Source organism: Myotis myotis, unplaced genomic scaffold (genome assembly GCF_014108235.1).
Source record: "Myotis myotis isolate mMyoMyo1 unplaced genomic scaffold, mMyoMyo1.p scaffold_m19_p_15, whole genome shotgun sequence".
NCBI lineage: Eukaryota > Metazoa > Chordata > Mammalia > Chiroptera > Vespertilionidae > Myotis > Myotis myotis.
Window position 1 is genome coordinate 20561125 of NW_023416319.1, and position 22841 is coordinate 20583965.

Here is a 22841-nt window from a genome sequence, read left to right on the forward strand (position 1 = left end):
ACTGGGGAGTTTGATGGGAATGCAGATTCTGCAAATCAGTTTGGGGAGTAATGCCATCTTCATAATATTAGGTCTTCCAATTCATGAACATGCGATATTTTCCCATTTACTGTACTTAGATCTTCAATTTCTTTTAATAATATTTTGTAATTTAAAGTATGTAAGTCTTACACTGTTGTTAAATTTATTCCTAAGTATTTTATTCTTTTTGATGCCATTGTAAACTGAATTTCATGTTCAGATTGTTCGCTGCTAGTTTATAGAAATAAAATGAACTTTTAAATAATGCCTTATTCAGCAGGCTTGATCTTGTTGGGTGAAGTGCTCTAGAGATGTTATGTTTCGATTCATAGTGTTGTTCAAGTCTTCCATCTTTGTTGATGTTCTGCCTATTGCTGAAAGTGGGGTGTTGATGTGTCCAACTATTATTGTTGAATTATCTATTTCCCCTTTAATTCTGTCGCATTTTGTTTCACCCATTTTAGGACTCTGTTGTTGAGGATTTAATTATGTCTTCCTGATAAACTGATCCTTTTATCATTAGAAAATGTCCCTTTTTACTTCTAGTTCATTGAAGTCTACTTGCCCAGCAGTGTGTAGCCTCTGACATCACTTCTCAGAGGATGCTGTCTTGAGCATGCACAGTCTCTCTGTCCACCAGAAATGACTGAGGTTTCAGTTGGATTCTGGCAGATTCTTTCTTGGGTCTTCCTTTTATAAGCTTCTGGCTGATTTGTCTGTAGTGGTACCATACACCCAGCTGTTAGCCTCTACTAATTGTTCTATTGTTTTTGCCACACCCTGGGGCATACACAGCACCAGTCTGATCCTATAAAAGTGGGGCCTCTCTGTAGGGATAAGGTGTTGCCAGTCTTTGAGACTTGCTCCAACCCCAGGAGGGCTCTTTGCTATCTTTTTTAAAAAATTCTTTTAAACATTTAACTTGTCTGCTATTTCACTAGTTGCTCTAGCATTGGGGAACTACCAGCATCCTCTTAATTGTTCACCACAAAGATTTTCAACATCTTTTTGCCTGCTCTATTCCAAATAAAGTCAGTTCCCTTGGGAGAGCTAGTCCCCTTAAGAATTCTCTGTTCTTAAGGCCTCCTTCTGTTCTTAAGGCCTCCTTCTCCCTTCAGAAGAACCTCTGTGCCACTGCACAAATACTGGGGGCTGGCACAGTGTCTCCCTTATCTGAGTAAGACCTGTGCTCTATGAGTGGAGGTGCTGGATGACTTGTCCCTCCAGGCACCAGAATTTTGCCTTATGAATAAGGCATGGCCCAGGACAATGCTCTCAGCCTGCTGCACCTAGAATACACTTTCACTCAGTAAAGACTGAGTGCTGAAAGGAATCCCTAGAACAGTAATTCTCAACCTTCCTAATGCTGCGACCCTTTAATACAGTTCCTCATATGCTATGGTGACCCCCAATTTCATTGTTACAAATTTAACATAATTAAAGCATAGTGATTAATCACAAAAACAATATGTAATTATATATGTGTTTTCTGATGGTCTTAGGCGACCCCTGTGAAAAGGTCGTTCGACCCCCAAAGGGGTCGCGACCCACAGATTGAGAACCGCTGCCCTAGAAGAAAGCATCAGCAACAAAAGGCTAGAAAGTATGAGAAATGCCCAAATCTGCTCCTCCTGCTTAGAGAAGAGCTTCCCTCAAGCCGAGCTAAGGGAGGTGGGTGGGAGTGAATCATGGTTTGAATGCCACAGATTCTTGTTGTTCGTACTGAGATTTAGATTTTTTAAAAAATAAATGATTCTCCGTTTGTTATATGCTCTTAAGTATTTCCAGAGTTCAAACGTTGTTTAACAATAATTTTCACCAAATGATTGTTTAGCTTGTTTTCTATCCAGAATAACCGAAGATAAAATATATAACACAAAGTCATATACCTTCTTCAATTGAATCTGTTCCCCATGTTAAAATTTTATAGCAAAAGCCCAGCTGGTTGAGTCCATCCCATGCACCAAGAGGTCGCCAGTTTGATTCCTGGTCAGGGCACATGGCCAAGGATTTCGGGCTCAATCCCTAGTAGGGATCATGTAGGAGGCAGCTGACCACTGTTTCTTTCTCATCGATGTTTCTATCTCTCTCTCCCTCTCCCTTCTTCTCTCTCTAAAAATCAGTAAGAACATATTTTTTAAAACAGTTATAGCGATGATGTATATGCACAATATAGCTCATTCTCCCTTACTGGACATACCTGTACCAAAATTAAATGAACCAAAAAGAACAAAACTGTTCATATGACAAAGAGCTATAAAGCTAAAACAATCACTAGGAAATAGGAAGTTAAAGAAAAACAAATGTCATTTCCCATCCCCCACGCCTAAATTCTAGAAGGAATCATTACATACGGTATGGCAAAAAAAATAACAAAATGATGTGACATAATAAAAAACAATTGTTCTTCTTTTCCTTTTTTATCCAGAACTAAAAAGCAATCAAGTTGGAGATTTGAACTGAAATCTCCTATGAGTTGTTTCCTTCAGGATTCAGGAATTGGTTCACCTATATATACATACCTGGAACATACTCCCAGAGCTTTGATTCTGTAGCTCTGGGGTAGGGAATAGTCATTTTGTTTTTTAAAAAGCTCTTTCCTTAATAAAGAACTAAAAAAAATAATAATCAGTATCATACTGTGAAAATTATTTTATATTTATAGTAAGTCTTGGGAAGGCAAATACCCACTTGTTATTTAAATTTTCTCAAATGTCCCAGCCATTCTGGCTTTATTCTTTCAGATTATACTCAAAATCACTTAAATTCTGTTCTTACCACCACCAGCTCCTCAAAGGAGACAGTGTTTTTTCTTATTTTTTTTAAAAAAATCTAAACAGAATTATACTTATAAAGTAATTCAGGAATAAGTAACATACTTAAAAATATTGTCTTTTATAGAATTGCTTGTTTTATATTTATCCAAGTGGGTGTTACTGAATCTCAATTAAAATTCTGTTGTTTATTAATATTGTTCCCATGCATTTATTTTACACTAGTGACCCTGCGTGCGAAATCGTGCTGCCCCGCCTTGACACCCTAACCTCTCCATCCAGAGCTCAAGTGCGCCCGGCCCCGCCCCCCACTCCTCTGGTCTTCTCTGACCACTTCAAGCCCCGCCCTCAGTCCTGCGAGGTCCCGCCTCCTCCAGGTGCCTCCCCGCTTCAGTCCTGTCTCCGGAGCAATGCGGCGGCTCCACCCCATCATGGTGCCAGAGGAGAGTGTGGAAGCCTCCTGCCTCCTGCCTCCTGCGGAGTTTTGAGCGCCAGGAAGTGGCGGCACAGGGCGCTCCTTCCCCTGGCAGGTGGGCAGTGGGGGTGCTGAGTGCGAGCAGTGGGTGGCGAAGGACTGGTGGGGGGGGATCCTATGGGGCCTCACCCCGCCCTCTCCGCCATGGGATGGTCCCGCCTCCTCCGGGCACCTCCCTGCTTCTGCCCCATCTCCAGAGCAGCTCTGCTGCGCAGGCAGTCTCCTGCTGAACAGTCGTTAAGGCATGAGGGCGTCATGACCATTAGCATGTTAGCTCTTTATTATATAGGATTCTTTCCATCAAGCTCTAGTGGTTCCTGAAATAGCAAGGACATTATTGAATAAAGCAACAAAATTATGTTGGCATGGAAGTTAGACCTCAGGGCAATAAACAGTTAAACTTTAAAAATTTTCTTTTGTAACTCTAATATTTGTCATCTTATGAGTGTGGGTGTTTTGGAGGAAACGAATGGGGGAGGACACTTACATAGTTGATTATTTTCTTTTTCAGAGTTAACACCTCAGGAAAGGAAATGGAAGTAGTAATGACAAGTTTCACTTAGGAAAGACAAGATGGTCTAGATTTCAGTAGGATGACACAAAACTTAAGGGGTGACATTTTAGAGCCATTCCTGTCTAAATTCAAGACCATGCCCACTCTGTGCCTGAATCAACTTAAATGGTATTTAAAAATTCATACCCTATGGTATAGAAAATCTGAGAATTAAAAGCATGTGTACATGTGCAGGGTTTATAGTAACTCCGTTAGAAAGGCCTACCTGAGTAGATCATGGGCATACAGCTACCCATTGCTTACTGACATTTTAAGCAATGAACTAAAAAGAACAGACAAGATGCAACTCATTGATTTAAATGCCACTCTCTGACGTCCTTTTAATTTAAATGCCAGCAAATCTTAGGGAAAATGGCTACACCATTTAAAAAGCTAATACTCTTTAAGATCAGTGATGTAAAAGGAATCCTTCTTACTCCATGTAAATTACTACTTTTTACATTAACAAATATGAGTTGTACTTAATGCAATTTTTACTGTATGTCAATGTTACCTTAAATTTTGTTAAGCAAACCATCAAATTAAAGAATAAGAAAATAATAAAGGTTGAAGCAAGAATTAAATATGGTATTCAAAATGCATAACAAATGGGCCATGAATGACTCAGTATATCTAATTGCTATTACTGTTCCTGAAAATAAAGCCTAGAGTGTAAGTGGCAAGTGACTCTTACTACCATTATCTTTAATTCACCAGTATCTATAATCAGCATTTGCTGTTAGAGCTTTTCTTCCATTATACATGTACAAGTTATTATGAATATTAAAAGACAAATGCAAGCCACCCCCACAATAGCAATGGTTTTTTATATCCTTCCAGTGGTTAGAAATTAAAAGTTTGTGCTATCTCAATTCTCATCCACAACCCAATCTCAATCAGAAGATTTCCTGAATATCTATCTGCTCTCCATAGTGACTGCCGATGTATAGATGCCCAATGATATCCAACTGCATATTTGAGGCAACAGTATTATAAAGCCTGGCTGAGGGTAATCTTGCCTTTTTCAAAACTCCTACAGCACTTCATACTGCTCTGACAGCAGTGGTTTTATTACCTTTATTATATTTATACTAGAGGCCCGGTGCATGAAATTTGTGCATGGGTACGGTCCCTAGGCCTGGCCTGTGATCAGGGCCATCTTCCCTGGCTGCCAGCAGCTGGCCCCGCCCCCCACCACCACCCACCCAGGTTCCCAGTTTGTCATCGGGCAATCAGAGCCTGAAGGCCTGGGGGGAGGGACCAAGAGGTGGGCCGATCCCACCTACTCGTGGCCCTGCCCCTGCTGCCACCCACCCTGGTTCCCCCTTTGCCATGGGATGATTGGAGCCTGATGGCTGGGGGGAGGGACCAAGAGGTTGGCCATTCCCGCCCGCAAGCTGGCCCCGCTGCCCGCTGCCACCCACCACGGTTCCCTGTTCGCCATTGGGCGATTGGAGCCTGACAGCCAGGGGGGAAGGACCGAGAGGTCGGCCATTCCCACCAGCTCGCTGGCCCCACCCCGGGTCACCCTCTGTGTGTGGGGCGACCGGTGGGGAGGGAGCCTCGGTCTGGAGCCGCCTGCATCCCCCGCCACCCACCCCTAGGTCCCCGTTCACCATCAGACGATTGGAGCCTGCCGGCTGGGGAAAGGGACCAAGAGGTGGTCAGTGCACCTCATAGAGACTGGTCAAGCGGTCATTCTGCTGTTATGGTTGCTAGGCTTTTATTATATAGGACATGTATGTACTTCTAACTTCCTCCACTGGACTATAAATTTCTTGAAAATAGCATCTGTGGCTAAAACATCTTTTTAATCACTTGAAATAATTCAACCACAGTAGCTGGCACCTTTGACATACTACTAACAGTGAAATACATAGTTGTTGATTTTAACTTTAGAAATAAGAAACTGAAATTTTTTAAAAGAAAAAATATAAGCAATAAACAGGCAAAGACTTAATTTTGTTAAGATGTCAATACTACGCAAAATGATCTACAGATTTAATGCAACCCCTATCAAAATCCCAATGACATTTTTTTCAGAAATTAAAAAAAAACCCATCCTAAAATTCATATGGAATTTCAAGGAACCCCAAAGAGCCAAAACAATCTTGAAAATGCAAACCAAATTGGAGATACCACACTTCCTAATTTTAAAACTACTTACAAAACTACAGTAATCAAAATAATATGATTATGGCAAAAAGACAGACACATAGAATAATCAAATAGAGAGCCGAGAAATAAACCCCGGCATAAATGGTCAAATGATTTTTGATAAGGGTGCCAGAAGCAAAGACATTCTTTTCTAACAAATGATGTGGAGAAAACTGAATATCCATATGCATAAGCATGAAGTTGGATCCTTACCTTATACCATATATAAAAATCAACTCAAAATGGACCAAAGACCTAAAACTCTAAAACCCTTTGAAGAAAACACAGTGGGCTCAGGGGGGAGTATTACACTGGATTTGAACCAAAAGAAGTGAGACCTATACCCATAGCCAGAAAGAAATGATAGACTCACTTAATAAACTATTTTTTTTTCTTTCTCCCCACCCCCACATTCTGTTTGCTCTGGGGAAAGTCAGTAATTGTCTGACTACCTACTGTTTCTTTTCTATGAAGGTAAATCAGAGGCATGCTTAATAGACTAACAATAAACAGATTAAACCAAACAACAAAGACAGATAAACAACAATCAACACTCATATACATGATATTTACAAGCGTGCATAACACATAGACAAGACTTAATAAATCATCTTTTCATGGATCTTTCAGATGTTTTACATTTGCCTGGGACTTACAGCCAGGTGCAGCCTAGGTCTCAGCCTAGGTTCACAGATCTCATCATATTCTGCTCTCTCTAGCATTGACTGGAGTCTGAAGTCGTTTTAGCTAAAATCTGCCAGTCCCAAGGCGTCATGTGGTAATTGTCAGACAAAGCATTAAGGAGTCCTTCTGTGAAAGGACTGTTAGCCCCATTTTCCCTAGTTGATGAGCCTTCCCACACCAGAGGCGGAAGATCGGGGGGCCTTAGGTTCTGTATACTTTTTTTTTTATTAAGGTATTACATATGTGTCCTTACCCCCCATTGCCCCCCCCACTCATGCCCTCACCCCCCTAGTGTCTGTGTCCATTGGTTATGCTTATATGCATGCATATAAGTCCTTTGGTTGTTCTCTCCCCCTTACTCCTGCCCTCCCCTACCTTCCCTCTGAGGTTTGACCATCTGATCAATGCTTCTCTGTCTCTGGATCTGTTTTTGTTCATCAGTTTATGTTGTTCATTCTATTGCACAAATGAGTGAGATAATGTGATATTTATCTTTCTCTGACTGGCTTATTTCGCTTAGCATATGCTCTCTAGGTCCATCCACGCTGTTGCAAATGGTAGCAGTTCCTTCCTTTTTACAGCAGCATAGTATTCCATTGTGTAGATGTACCACTGTTTTGGGGTGGTTTTTTTAAAATTAGAATTTATTAAGAATATATATTTTAATGATCAAACTTAATAAACTATTCTTCAAAACAAAAAAAAAGAACAATCTGAATAGACAATTTTCCAAAGATGGCATACAGATGGCCAATAGGTACAAGAAAAGGTACTCAACATCACTTATCATTAGAGAAATACAAATCAAAACCACAATGAGATATCAGCTCACACCTGTTAGAATGGTTATCAACTAGGGGCCCAGTGCACGAATTCATGCACCTTGAAAAGAACCATGGGCTGTGAGGTTGCAGTGGGTACAGAGGTGGGTCTCAGCCCATCTTCCACACCCCCACCCGGCCAATCCTGCTGCGGTCCCTGGTCCCATCTGCCGGCAGCCCCACTCCCGTCACCTCCATTCCCATGCGCTGACGGCACCAGCCCTGCTCACACCCATTGACAGCGCAGAGCAATTGGGGCCGATGCCAGTGGTGGGTGTGAGCGGGGTCAGGTTCGTCAGTGGGTGTGAGCAGCGGCTGCCCTGATTGCCCCTCAGGAGTAGGGGGAAGTGGAGAAGCCCTCAGGGGCGATTGGGGCCAGCAGCCGCCACTCGTACCGGCTGATGGTGCCAGCAGTGGCTCTGGCGCCAGCTGCAATAGGGAGTGGGGCTGAAGCCAGCAGTGGGTGCAAGCAGAGGCTCCGGCACCAGCAGAGGGTGTGAGCAGGGCCATCATAGAAGCAGGTGTGAGAGGCAGCTGCCGGCCCCAATTGCCCCTCAAGAGCAGGGGGAGGTGGAGAAGCCCTGAGGGGCGATCGGGACTGGCATCTGCCGCTCACAGCTGACAGTGCTGAGCGATCGGGACTGGTGCTAGACGCTGGCAGCAGGTGGGAGCATCGGGTGGAACCGTGGCACGCAGGAGCAAAGAATTTTCAGTAACCACCAGAAGCTCGTCCCAATGAAAGCAACCGGTATCCCATCTTGGTCTGGCGCCCCTGCTCACCTACTCCACCATCCCACTGCAGCCGATGCCTGCCATGTTCCACGCTCTGCTGCCTGCTGCCAACGCCCGCCATGTTCCGCGTGCGCCCCTTGGTGGTCAGCGCACATCATAGCGACCGGTTGTTCTGCTGTTCGGTCTATTTGCATATTAGAGTTTTATATAGATAGATAGAAGATAGATAGATAGATAGATAGATAGATAGATAGATAGATAAGTGTTGGCTAGGATGTGTAGAAAAGGGAACCATTGTGAACTGTTGATGAGAAGGTAAATTAGTGCAGTAACTATGGAAAAGAATACGGATGTTTCTCAAAAAGTTAAAAATAGAAATACCATATGATTCAGCAATTCCACTTCTGGGTATTTAACTGAATGGAACAAAAACACTAACTCAAAAAAATATATGAATCCCCCTGCCATGTTCACTGCAGCATTCTTTACAACAGCCAAAATATGAAAGCAGCCTAACTGTCCACAGATAGATGAATAGATAAGGAAAATGTGTTCTATCTATCTGTATACACACCCACACACACAACACAGGAATATTATTCAACCATAAAAAGAGAAAATCTTGCCATTTGTGACAACATGGATGAAACTTGAGGGCATTATGCTAAATGAAATAAGTCAGACAGAAAGACAAAAAACTTATGATCTCCTATGTGGAATCTAAAAACAAACAAACAAACCTACTCACAGATGCAGAGAATGAATTGGTGATTGCCATGATCGGCGTGCAAAATAAATGAGGGTAATCTTTTTTTCTTTTTTTAAACATATTTTATTGATTTTTTACAGAGAGGAAGGGAGAGGGATAGAGTTAGAAACATCGATCGCTGCCTCCTGCACACTCCCTACTGGGGATATGCCCACAACCAAGGTACATGCCCTTGACCAGAATCGAACCTGGGACCCTTCAGTCCACAGACCGACACTCTATCCACTGAGCCAAACTGGTTAGGGTAAGGGTAATCTTTAAGGTACAAACTTTCAGTTATAAAATAAGTCCAGGGGACACAGCATGGTGACTTAGAAGCAAAGATGCTCTAGTACCAATGAATACACCCAGTGCCCAAACTTTGCTTTCTTATACAACTCTCCAAATAAAGAAACTAGGGTTCCTTGAAGAAATCCAGGTTTGGGACAGGAAAAGCAAAAATAAGCCTGGAACATTTGTTGGTGCCAAAAAATAAGCAAGTGCTAAAAATAAATTATAGAAACATTTCAAAAAAGATAAGGAGCCAACCCGAAAGGGCTCTCAATAGCCAAATCTAGGATAATGTCAACTAAAAAAATAAATAATAACTGTAATGAATTAAAGTCCACAGAATGAAATAAGAATCCATGAGTCTATACTGGTAGGTAAACAAGTAAGTACATAAATTGAGGAGAAGGGAAAGCTCTTCCTTATAGAAGAATTGCAACTAATAGAGGCATAAGAAGTAACAATAGAAAATCATCATTAATCATCATTACTACAGTTAAGTTTGTCAAGCAAGATTCATCAATGGATGCTAAAATTACTGTATGACGGAGGAAAAACTAGTATGATGACAAAAAGATATTTACAAAATCTCAAAGTGGTATCCCAAGGTACCCCAAGATACCTTCTAAGTACAACAGAGCTGCACTCTAAGAAACAATGTTGCAATTATAGAAGCTAAACAATCCCCAGAAACCTGCTTTCAGCCAGCCGGGCCTCAGAGCTGGAGTTGCAACAGTGTTATAATTATAGAACCAAAAAAACCCCAGATACCTGCTTTCAGCAGCCGAGGTCTCAGAGCTGGAGCCGAGCCTCAGAGCTAAAGCTGGCTCTCAGCTCCAGTGACAGCCACAGAAGGTAAATAAATCCCAGAAAAAAAGAAAAAAGAAAAAAAGGAGGTTGGGAGCTTCAGTCACACGCCAGCCTGAAAACGGCCCTCAGCCCCTCACCCAGACTGGCCAGGCGCCCCAGTGGGGACCCCCACCCTGAAGGGTGTGTGATCAGCTGCAAACAGCCATCATCCCCTCATCCAGGCTGGCCAGGCACCCAAGCGGGAACCCCCACCCTGATCCGGGACACCCTTCAGGGCAAACCAGCCGGCCCCAACCCGTGCACCAGGCCTCTATCCTATATAGTAAAAGGGTAATATGCAAACTGACCCTAACAGCAGAAGGACTGGGAATGACTAGTCACTATGACACACACTCACCACCAGGGGGCAGACGCTCAATGCAGGAGCGTCTGCCCCCTGGTGGTCAGGGCGCTCTCACATGGGAGGAGCTCTACTCAGCCACAAGCCAGGCTGATGGCTGCCAGTACAGCAGTGGTGGTGGGAGACTCTCCTGCCTCCTCAGCAGCGCTAAGGATATCCAACTGCAGTTTAGGCCTGCTCCCTGCTGGCAAGTGGACATCCCCCGAGGGCTGCCGGGCTGCCAGAGGGATGTCTGATTGCCATCTTAGGCCCAATCCCCTGGGGAGTGGGCCTAAGCCAGCAGGTGGTCATCCCCTGAGGGATCCCAGACTGCGAGAGGGCACAGGCCGGGCTGAGGGACCCCACCTCCCCCCCGAGTGCACAAATTTTTGTGCACTGGGCCTCTAGTCTATATAATAAAAACCCAGTGGTTGCAATGTCGTAACGACCAAAGACCGGTCACCAGGAGGCTGTGTGCGTGGCAAGGCGCACGAAGGTGGGCGAGGACTTGACTCTGGGTCCCGCTGGCACCACTGGGAGGCGCCAGCAGGTCTCGGGGGAGTCCCGCAGTGCCAGCGGGACTCGGGGTCCCGGGTCTCGCACGATTTCGCGTGCTGGGTCACTAGTTCAGTAAGTATTTTACTGAGTGCCTACTATGTGCCCAACAAACAGAAAAGGAAGGAAAGAAAGAAAAAAGCAAGCCAGGCAGGTAGGCAGGCATTCACTTACTAAGAGATTCTTAACACAGATGAGTGTCTATTCGAAATAAACTCATGTCTATTTACACTCATATTCTACTACTCTTTCAAACTGAGTAATTCTAAGTCCTACTTAATTCTTGCTCTCCATTTTCCATATTCCTGTTCCTAGCTTTGTTATCAAAATGAATGTTTTCTAAAAAAATGGATCAAGTCCCAGGTATTTGACTTTGCCCATAATTTAGTCACCCTTAACCTTCTTATTTCTTTATTTATAAAACTAGGATGACTTTAACCAACTTTATAGGATTGTTTTAAGAATTAAATGGGAACAAATATAAGTAACAGGCACATAGTAGATGCTCAAAGGATGTTAGTTACCTTTCCCTTAAAAATTATACAGTTGACCTTTGAACACAGGGGTTAGGGGCACCGACCCACTGGCGGAGTCAAAAATCCATGTAGAACAGTGGTTCTCAACCTTCCTAATGCCGCGACCCCTTAATACAGTTCCTCATGTTGTGGTGACCCCCAATTTCATTGTTACAAATTGAACATAATTAAAGCATAGTGATTAATCACAAAAACAATATGTAATTATATATGTGTTTTCCGATGGTCTTAGGCGACCCCTGTGAAAGGGTCGTTTGACACCCAAAGGGGTCACGACCCACAGGCTGAGAACCGCTGATGTATAACTTTCTACTCCCTTCAAACTTAAGTTGTTCTTGGTATCTGCAGGGAATTGGTTTCAGGATGCCTCTTCTTGTGATAAATATCAAAATGCACAGACGCTTAAGTCCTCTATATAAAATGATGTAGATCAATGCATATACTCAGTGGACTCCCAACCACAGATCACACACAGTACAGGTATTTACTGAAAAAAAAAAAATACACATATAAGTAGACCCATGCAATTCAAACCTGTGTGGTTCAAGTGTCAACTGTGTTTTTTAACTGTTGCAGGATCCTGAAGTGCAAACCAACAATTGTTTTACTAATCTCTAGGTGAATCCCTGGTTCTATTTTCCTAAGAAGTGAATTTGTATTTTTCACTTACATTTTTAAAAAATATAAATACTAGTATATATTTTTTTATCCATTTTAACAGCTTCAGTATCTACTAAAAATTCAAATAACTAAAAAAAATGCACAGCTCCCTCCTCTTTCACAAATGTCAAATATTTCTAACAGGTTTTCCAAACATTATTTCGATTTTCTCATCATGCCAACCTCACACAAGATTCCAACAGCATGCTCTGCTGCCACCTATTAGCTGTTACCATACTCTCCAGATATTTCCTTCTTTTTTTGGAATCCTAAAGCAGCCTTAAAGTGCAAGCCTCAAGCCAGTGGAGTACAGTCCTTCTCAGATGAAATGCTCCAAGTGCCTGCAAAGAGTTCCAGCACAATCACTTTAAATCTAACAAAACTAAAGATATGTGCTTGAAAATTCATTTCTCTCTCTCTCTCTCTCTCTCTCTCTCTCTCTCTCTCTCTCTCTCTCCCTCCCTCCCTCCCTCCCTCTCTCTCTCTCTCCCTCTCTCTCCTCTCACCTGATAATATTTTCCCATTGATTTTTAGAGAAAGGAGAAGAAAGAGGGAAAGACAGAAAGAAATATCAATGTGAGAGAAGCACATCAATTGGTTGCCTCCTGCATGTGCCCCGACCAGGGCCTGGGCAGGAGAGGAGCCTGCAACCAAGGTACATGCCCTTGACCGGAATCAACCCGGGACCCTTGGGTCCGCAGGCCAACGCTCTATCCACTGAGCCAAACCAGCTAGGGATAGGCTCTTTCTCTTCCTATTTCCCATTGTAAATGTTATGGCTGTCTCTGAAAAAAAATAAACCAAGTACAGGTAGTGAGGTGTCTAAGGGCAAAAAGCATCTTTCCCAGAACTAAATGTGTTGTCAACTGGAAATACTCTAATTAGAAAACCAACTAAAAATTGTAGAACAGTAAGAACAGCTGTTTTAAAATTACATGATCCCATACCTTGCTATTTATGTATTTTCTTCTAAAAATATTCAGTCAATATTTCACCCTCATATAGCAATGGAAAACTCAATCACATTACAAGAATGTACTGTACTCAACTACTAAACATAGAAGGGCTCAATACTACCCTGAAGAAAAGGTAACTAATAGTTGCTCCTTCTATTAAATGACTTGCTCAGTAAATAGTGAAAACATACCAACACAAACACACACACAGTTTAAAGTGATGAACTTCAACTTCATTGGCGGTTGCTTAATTCTCTGGTCTCTCTTTTTCAAACCACACTAAATTTCAAAACACTTTCCTAATTCAATGAAAACAGACCACCATGAGTAGTCACAACAACTTTTTCATGTAGTAAGCAGAAAAAAACATGCCACCAAAGAACAGTGAGCAGCTCTTAAACCTGCTTTCAGATTTTAATGCACTTGTCAACAATGGTGGTACAAGGCGACATGCAAGGGTAAAAAGAAGCATGCAACATGGCTCACAGTCTTCAGAGGTGGACAATATAGTCAGGAATACAAGATTCAAACATAGAAAAGGATGCACGAAATAACACTGAGTAATAAATGACAAATAATTGGTATAGATAATATTTACTGCAACAGCGTGAAGGGTTGAAACAGCAATAAGAGCAAAGGTTTGCCATTCATAGGAAAGGAGGGGCTTAGGCAAGAGTAAGAGCAAGGAGGATTCAAGCTATTGAGAATAACATATTGAGAATATGCTGTAGTCCAAATAGTAAAAGCATGTTAAATAAATTATCAGACCAGTTTAGCTAATATATATATATATATATAACACGAGTGGGACAGCATTAGGAAGAAAAACGAACTGTGGAGGGCACGAGTCACTGAGTGTTCGGCCAATGTGCCCAGGAGACAAGGAGAAAAGCACCGGAGACTCAGCACAGGGCGACACTCCCACACGACGGAGGGGTGAGGGTCAAGCCTGCAGCAGCGTTTCACAGACTGAAGACAACTGAGGGCGAATCACGCTATCTCAGCAGTTCAGAAATCATGCTAAAAGCCTGAAGTACAATGATGAACGGGGGTGGGAGGGGATGAAATTTGGTGAGGGAGCAACTGATATAACCTGGTCAATGACATAAAGCTAGACGTGTACAAGGCAGAGGAAGGAAGTCAAAATGTTTCCAAAGCTTTAAAACTGGGGACAGAAGTAGCATGAAAAGAAACAAAAGACAGAAAACCATTACTAATAAATTTTTCCAACAATTGAAATGTTTTTAAACCAAAATTCTTATATTTTTATTTAACACAAAACAAAGCACAAACCCAAAGGTACAGCCAATTTCTGCAGTTGAATAAAAAGAGCGTTCATGCTCAAATATTATGAACATCTTATACTAAAGAAGGAACCACAATCTATCATAAATCTACATAAATTAGTAGCTAGTTGATCCAGATCCATGTTGCTATTCTTTTTGTCCAAATGACTCCCATTACTTGAATTACCATACACTTCATATTTAAAATAAATAACTAGGCAGAATAATTAACTGACACCCCGTTAGTTATTCTGCCTAGTGAAATATATGAATAAAAGCAACACATGCTGGACTATAGATTTCTCAAAAGGCTAATCAACAGACTAGAAACACTAAATTGGAAACTGAGTTACCATCAAATCCTTTATAAATAAACTAGTGGCCTGGTGCATGGATTCATGCACATTGAAAGGAAATTGATTAGAAGGTGGCCAGTGGGGCGGGACTGGGTGAGACGGGCTGGACACGCCCTGGAGCCAGCCTCCCTTGGTCCCTCCCCACCGGCTTCATCTGGGCAGCACTGTGCCACAGCTCGAAGGGCATCTGCAGTCACCGCAGCTCGGCAGTAAACCAGATTCTGGGTGACAGTGCCCCAGCAACAACATAACCCATGGCCGAAGGTGAAATTGTGCGGCCTGTGAGGAACAAGGCTCCCTCTTCTCTGGTTCTGGGGTGCGTCACCCAAGAACCGCTGCTGCCAAGTCAATGCAGCTTGGCAGTTCCTGCACTGAGCATCTGCCCCCTGGTGGTCAGTGCGTGTCATACATACTGGCCAGTCAGCCTGTCACTTAGCCTTTTATATATATAAATACAGACTCATACCTTTCTTTTCCTACAAGTCTCCACCAAAGTAATCAAATTTTGAAAAAATAAAAACCATAAAATACACTAGACAAGTTTCATTGAGTTTCTTGGTTACCTTTACTTTATCTCTTCTCAAGCAACAGAATAGACAATTTTCATCAAAAGTCCAATCAGAAATGCTTTCAGGTTGACAGTCTGCAAAAATAGTAGGAATAACAAATTAATAGTCACAGATGAGGATTTTTCAGGAAACAAATGAGAATGTCAAAAATATTATTTTAACAAAAAAACTTTACTTAATAGTAGACAGGTTCCTATTTATGTAAAATCTTAACAATAACTGCTCACTAGTTAATATACCTTCTTCATACATATACTTTGCATTATTAACTAAACACAAAAAGATGCTTACATTGATATAGCTTTAACCAACAAAACTATGAATAAAAAGGAGAAGACAGAGGCTAAAATCACCAAGGTATCATGTCACCAGGATGATTTTTAAATAACAAAAAAATATTTTGAATACCTTTAAATAAACTGAGATCTTTTAAAAATGCAGGTCCAAACAGCCCTTCAAGAATACTTTCAAACCCTGAAAGGATGGAAAAAAATCCATTATTATAATATTCCCTATTGTAATTTAATATTAATCCATCACATGACAAAATGATAGGGTTTTCCTCCAGTTCTCAAGGATCCCCAGATTATTACTGAAGAGATGCTAAGAGAAGAGTGTCAACGACAAATCTTAAAAAAAGGCTTTGCATTTTTATCAATGATTAACATTCAATACAAATTCAGAACACATTCAAGAACTATATAAAACAGACAATGCTAGAAATAACTAATAAAGGAATGGAAACTCATGGGTTCTCGTACCATCTTCCAAAATCCCAAATACCTCTTTATATAAACATTCAAAGTCTAGTTTAAAAGGTGCCTTTCCCAGTAAGAGTCAAACTGCTTCAAAGTTTCCACAACAGTCTGGATTAATCAAATAATATGTTTCTAAAATCAACTGAGACAACATATTTTCAAGCTAATAGTTTTTTTTAAAATATGCTTTTATTGATTTCAGAGAGAGGAAGGAAAAGGGAGAGACAGAAACATCAATGATGAGAGGGAAATCACTGATGGGCTGTCTCCTGCAAGCCCCCTACTGGAGTTTGAGCCCACAATCAGGCATGTGCCCTGACAGAATTGAACTGTGACCTCCTGGTTCACAGGTCTGGTATGCTCAACCACTGAGCCACACCGGCTGGGCCAAGCTAATAGTTTTTTGAAGAAGGAAAATCCTCACTGAGAACACCAATATATCACTATAGAAAAAAGCAACTATATAACATTTTAACAGAAAAACACCATTGTGATTATTTCACATTGCCACAATTAACTATTTACTGGTTCCTTTATGAGGTTAGAACCCACTAGTTATACATACAAAAATATGAGAGCCCTGGACGGTGCAACTCCGTGGTTGGAGCATCGGCCCACGCACCAAATGGTCTCAGGTTTGATTCCCAGTCAAGGGCACCTACTTAGGTTGCAGGTTGAATCCCCAGCCCAGTTGGGTGTGTGCAGGAGGCAACCAATTGATGTGTCTACCTGACACTGAGGTTTCTCTGTTTCTCTCCCCTCTCTTCCACTCTCTAATAAAGAATTTAAAAAGGAGCCCAGCCAGAGTATCTAAGTGGTTGAGTGTGGACCTATGAACCAGAGGTCATGGTTCAATTCCTGGTCAGGGCACATGCCTGGATTGCGGGTTCAATCCCCAGTGTGGGGCCTGCAGGAAGCAGCAACCAATGATTCTCTCTCATCATTAATGTTTCTCTCTCCCTCTCCCTTCTTCTCTGAAATCAATAAAAAAAAAATATTTTTTAAAATAAGGAAAAAAATTAAATATACCTATACATAAATATTTAAACTAGCATCATCTTATACCAGTATAAAGTAGAAAATGAAACACACACAAAAAAGTTTCTAATTTATTTAATCAAATATTCATGATCAAAGCAATTTAAAAATATCTTTGCCATCTTGTTGTCTATGGGTTAAGAGAGTAAGGAGGGCCGAAACCGGTTTGGCTCAGTGGATAGAGCGTCGGCCTGCGGACTGAAAGGTCCCAGGTTCGATTCCGGTCAAGGGCATGTACCTGGGTTGCGGGCACATCCCCAGTAGGAGATGTGCAGGAGGCAGCTGATCGATGTTTCTCTCTCATCCATGTTTCTAACTCTCTATCTCTCTCCCTTCCTCTCTGTAAAAAATCAATAAATATATTTTTTTTAAAAAAAGAGAGTAAGGAGGAAAAAGAGGAAGGGTATCAGACTGTATCTTTATACAACATGACAGAAACAATGGATTAGAGTAGTGGTTCCCAAATTATGTGTTGTGTGCCTTACTGGGAGCTCAAATGTATCCATGTATACTTTAAGTGTGACCTTTAGAAAAAAATTAGTATGTCTTGTGTATTCAATGTACATACTACTTTTCAAATGCATAGAAATATTACTATAATTAAGAAAACATAAAAAGTGTTACTGAACTCTTAGTAGTTAGGGGCACTACGTATTTTGTCACAATCTACTATCACCTAAGAGCCCTGGAAGGTGCAACTCCGTGGTTGGAGCATCGGCCCACGCACCAAATGGTCTCGGGTTCAATTCCCAGTCAAGGGCACCTACTTAGGTTGCAGGTTGAATCCCCAGCCCAGTTGGGTGTGTGCAGGAGGCAACCAATTGATTTCCCTGGTGACATAAATAATTTTTAACTCCTATGTTCAAAAGAGAGTGAAGCACTAATTTAAAATACTATTAGAGGCCCGGTGCACAAATTCATGCACCAGTGGGGTCCCTTGGCCTGGTCTGCAGCATCAGGCCAAAACTGGCTCTCCAACATCCCCCGAGGGGTCCCAGATTGCAAGAGGGCACAGGCCAAGCTGGGACCCCACTGGTGCACAATTGGGGCCAGGGAGAGACACAGGAGGTTGGCCAGCCATGGAGGGACCGTGGGCATGTCCGGCCCTTCTTGCTCAGTCCCAGTCAGCTGGACCCCAGCAGCAAGCTAACCTACCAGTCGGAGCATCTGTCCCCTAGTGGTCAGTGCACACCATAGCGAGTGGTTGAGTGGCCTTAGCATATCATTAGCATATTATGCTTTGATTGGTTGAACGACTGACCGGTCGACCAGATACTTAGCATATTAGGCTTTTATTACATAGGATAGCCAGGCCCTAGCTCGTGTGGCTCAGTTGGTTGGAGTGTCTGTCAGTGGTGGGTTCGATTCCTGGTTAGGACACATACCCAGGTTTTGTTTCTGTCCCCAGTCCAGGGTCCATGTGGAAGGCAAACAAACAACATTTCTCTCTCGCTCTCTGTCCGTGTGGAAGGTAAACAAATGATGTTTCTCTCTCTCCCTCTCTCTTTCTCTTCCTCCCCCCCCCCTTTTGTCCCTCCCTCTGTCTCTCCCTTTCTCTCTCAGAAATTAATTAATTACTATAGCCAGGGAATACCTGAGGTTTACACACATGTTGCATTTCCTTACCACAAATTCAATTACCATAAAAGGTTTGGAAGATAAGGGGTCAGATAAGATGGTCCCTGGGAACAGTATTTTATCTGGCTATAAGAATAACATTGTAATTTTAGGAATATCTTTGTCCTTCGCATTAAGCCGTAATTAAAGAGTAATCTCTAGCAGCGGTTCTCAACCTGTGGGTCGCGACCCCTTTGGCGGTAGAACGACCCTTTCACAGGGGTCACCTAAGACCATCCTGCATATCAGCTATTTACATTACGATTCATAACAGTAGCAACATGACAGTTATGAAGTAGCAACGAAAATAATTTTATGGTTGGGTCACAACATGAGGAACTGTATTTAAAGGGCCAGAAGGTTGAGAACCACTGCTCTAGAGTTTGCATTATCTACATTGTAGTTAGAGAGTTGATTTTTCTGCACTATTTTTTAGGTTCTAGACTTTCCACTTATTATTAAGGAGCAACTGTTTTTTCAATTCTCCTTAGTTCTTTCCCATCAAAATTATTCCAAGAATATTAGCAAGATCAAACTACCCATTTAACAAACTGGGACGTATGTATGCCTGTTTATTATTTGCCTGCTACAATTAAAACATTGTCTACTAAATTCTTCTCCACACTAGAGAGGAGAAAGGGTTGCACTGAGGTTTTTGAGGGTGAAGAGGCCGTGGTAGGTAAGAGAATGAAAAGGACTTGCTAGATACAATCTATCTCTGCAAACTAGATATTCCCAACACTAGCCTTAAAAAACAAAACAAAAAAATCCCACAGGCTGCCTCCAACTCTAAAACCCTCCTACCCCCCACAAAGGAATTGATTTTAAAAATATTTCAGTATTTTGAAAGTACCAAGTACACACTGCAAATAGCTACGATATTACAGGTGGCTCTTATCCTGAAGAGCGAATCTAATTTGCTTTCACCTGGGTTTATAAGAAATCATAACAAATCCGAGACGTGCATGCTAAGCACAAATTCTTGAAAAGGAAAAATGTAAATACAGCAAGAACTAATATTGAGAAACAAAAACAAAACAAAGCTTTAGAAGATAAAATTTAAAAATTACAAAGGACAATGGAACCTGAAAGAATAAGGAAACAGAAAAAAACTTCATCAGTAACACGACAGTAATAAAAACCAAATCACAGAGCAAAAAGCAGTGAAAGGGAAAGACCGAAATGAAACAATAAAAACATCTGGTCATAAAGTTAGTAATTGATCAAAATACTAACTTAAACAAGTCACTTTTCTTTTGCTCATATCTGCAACAATACATTAAACCTCATACATATTTCTGATTTGACCCTGTAAAGCCATATTTTGCTACCCTCTGTTAACTGAACTTAATGCCACTCAGTTTTATTAATATTAAATATTGGATTTAGCAGTTGCATAGCAACAAGGACTGTCTCATGTGCCATGCTTGACATTAACAAAAGGCAAATAAGGGAAGAACAAATGTATTCAAAATTTATACCATGATCTCATAGAAAAGCCATGAAGATCAATAACAAAATGTCATGGAAAATTAGATAAATACTGAAAAAGATAGCCATGTCATTATGTTCAATCACTAGGATTTAAAAAGCACTTTTATGTAATATATTACATATAAAGAAATATTAATAATTTTACTGAACATGGCCACTATCCAAGAATTCCTATCCAACATTACAACTGGTCTCAAAGCTGGTCTCCAGACTCTTCCTCACTGCAGCCTGCACTGTCTTCAGATTGCATTCCTGAAGCGCTGCTTTAACAATGCTACCATCTGTTCAGAAAAATTGTACATTATATAAAAAACAAATCCCAAAATCCTAAATCCAGCAATCAAAGCAGCTTATAATTTGACCCCAACCTACTGTTAAAAAGCAGCCAGTTTCACAGAACCTTCCGGCTTATTCTCACAGCTCCAGTCAGGTTGGTGTTCTAATATAGTCAGTTATCATTTCTACCTCCTAATATTTTCTCAAGCCTTTGTATCTCATCTCTGCCCAAATAAATTATCATCTTCAAGGCACTCTTCAATTTACTTTAAGAAATACATATTCACTTCTTCAATATACATTAACTAAGAGCCTGCCTTCCAACCAGGGTCAGTGGCTGGCACTGAATAGGCAGTGGTGAGCAAACATGATGCCTGCCCTCATGGAGCTTCGGTTTCTAGTTTTTTCATCTTCAGAATTCATATATCATTTCCTCCTTTTAAGTAAATGTCAGTTGCCTTATGTTTTCTGTCATGTGCAAAGTACTGTCTACGTAAGTATTCTGTAAAATAATATTTGTTATAGGCTATCTAAACCCTGTTGTTTTTTAAGTACATTTTATTGATTTTTTTACAAAGAGGAAAGGAGAGGAATATAGTTAGAAACATCGATGAGAGAGAAACATCGACCAGCTGCCTCCTGCACACCTCCTACTGGGGATGTGCCTGCAACCAAGGTACATGCCCTTGACCAGAATCGAACCTGGAACCCTTCAGTCTGGAGGCCAACCCTCTATCCACTGAGCCAAACCCGTTAGGGCTACCTAAACCCTGTTTTATTTTTCATACATGTGTATCTCCTCTCCTCACAGAGATTTAATGCTCCAGAAAGGATGGAAAGGTCTTCCTGTTTCCCACAATGTTTCTCTTATACTAGGGCTCTATATGCCTGATTTTGAGCTTCTAGTTTAATCAGAAAACTCTGGAAAGATAGAAGATTACAATTTATCACATATTTTCCTCTTTGATCTAAATCAGAATCTCTTCTCCATTTCTAACTAAAGGGGGAAAGGCAGGTCATGAAAAGTAACAGGATAGGAACATATACACAAGCCAACTAAGGTAAGCAATACACCCTGTACTTTTGAAATAAAGAAACAATTACTGAATTAAAAATGGCTCCTGGGTCTTAGGAACCTCTCCTCTGAAATATCAGATTAGCAATTTGAGAAACAAAAGGGTGCTGAAGAAAACCTAGGAGCAGATCAGAAAATTAGCTACTTTTACATCAAGGTCCCTTGGGTACCTTGTACAACTTGATGCTTGGTATAAAAGAGCTCAATTTTCAACAGAGTATCCTATCTAATAAAAGAGAAACATGGTAATTAGCATACGACCGCTACCCTTCCCATTGGCTAATCAGGGCGATATGCAAATTAACTGCCAGCCAAGATGGCGGCTGGCAGCCAGGCAGCTTGAAACTAACATGAGGCTTACTTGCTTCAGTGATGGAGGACTCCAACGTTCCCCGCCTGCCTTGCTGGCCTCTGAGCCTGCAGTTTGAAACATTGTAACAAATATAGAAGCTAAACAAAACCCCAGAAACCTGCTTTCAGCGAGCCGGGATCTCAGAGCTGGAATTATACATTGTTTCAATTATAGATCCCAAACAAACCAGATACCTGTTTTCAGCAGCAGAGGCCTCAGAGCTGGAGCCAGAGCTAAAGCTGGCCCAGAATAAAAAAACAAACAAACAAAAAAAGGTGCAGTTGGGAGCTTCAGTCACCCGCCAGCGTGAAAACAGCCCTCAGCCCCTCACCCAGGCTGGCCAGGCACCCCAGTGGGGACCCCCACCCTGAAGGGTGTGTGACCAGCTGCAAACAGCCATCATCCCCTCACCCAGGCTGGCCAGGCACCCCAGTGGGGACCCCCACCCTGATCCAGGACACCCTTCAGGGCAAACCAGCCAGCCCCACCCATGCACCAGGTCTCTATCCTATATAGTAAAAGGGTAATATGCCTCCCAGCACCGGGATCAGCGTGACAGGGGGCAGCGCCCAAACCCCCTGATTGCCCTGCGGCTCTGTGTGTGACAGGGGGCGGGGCAACAACCTCCCTATCCGCCCTGCTCTGTTCATGACAGGGGAAGGCACCCCAACCTCCTGATCAGCCCTGCTCTGTGCCTGATACGGGGGAGCTCCCCAACCCCCTGATCACCCTGTGGCTCTGTGTGTGACAGGGTGCGGTGCCCCAACCCCCCCCCCCCCCACGGGCCCTGCTCTGTGTGTGACAGGGTAGAGCCATAACCTCCCCATCGGCCCTGCCCTGAGTGTGAGAGTGGCGGCGCCCCAACCCCCTG

General features: G+C 42.1%; 1 protein-coding gene across 7 annotated transcripts in view; it reads right to left on the reverse strand.

Annotated features, from left to right (window-relative positions):
- The window catches only part of LCOR (ligand dependent nuclear receptor corepressor), a 116623-nt gene that overhangs the window by 49262 nt on the left and 44520 nt on the right, over nucleotides 1-22841 (reverse strand). For 6 of the 7 annotated variants that reach the window (XM_036336464.1, XM_036336467.1, XM_036336462.1 and 3 more), the window contains 2 exons: nucleotides 15769-15834; nucleotides 15355-15434 (listed from right to left, as the gene is read on the reverse strand). In XM_036336464.1, coding sequence (XP_036192357.1) covers nucleotides 15355-15434; nucleotides 15769-15834 — 146 coding nt within the window. Of the gene's footprint in view, nucleotides 1-15354; nucleotides 15435-15768; nucleotides 15835-21979; nucleotides 22014-22841 lie in introns of those variants that run through there. The other variant, XM_036336468.1, reaches the window with a different exon arrangement.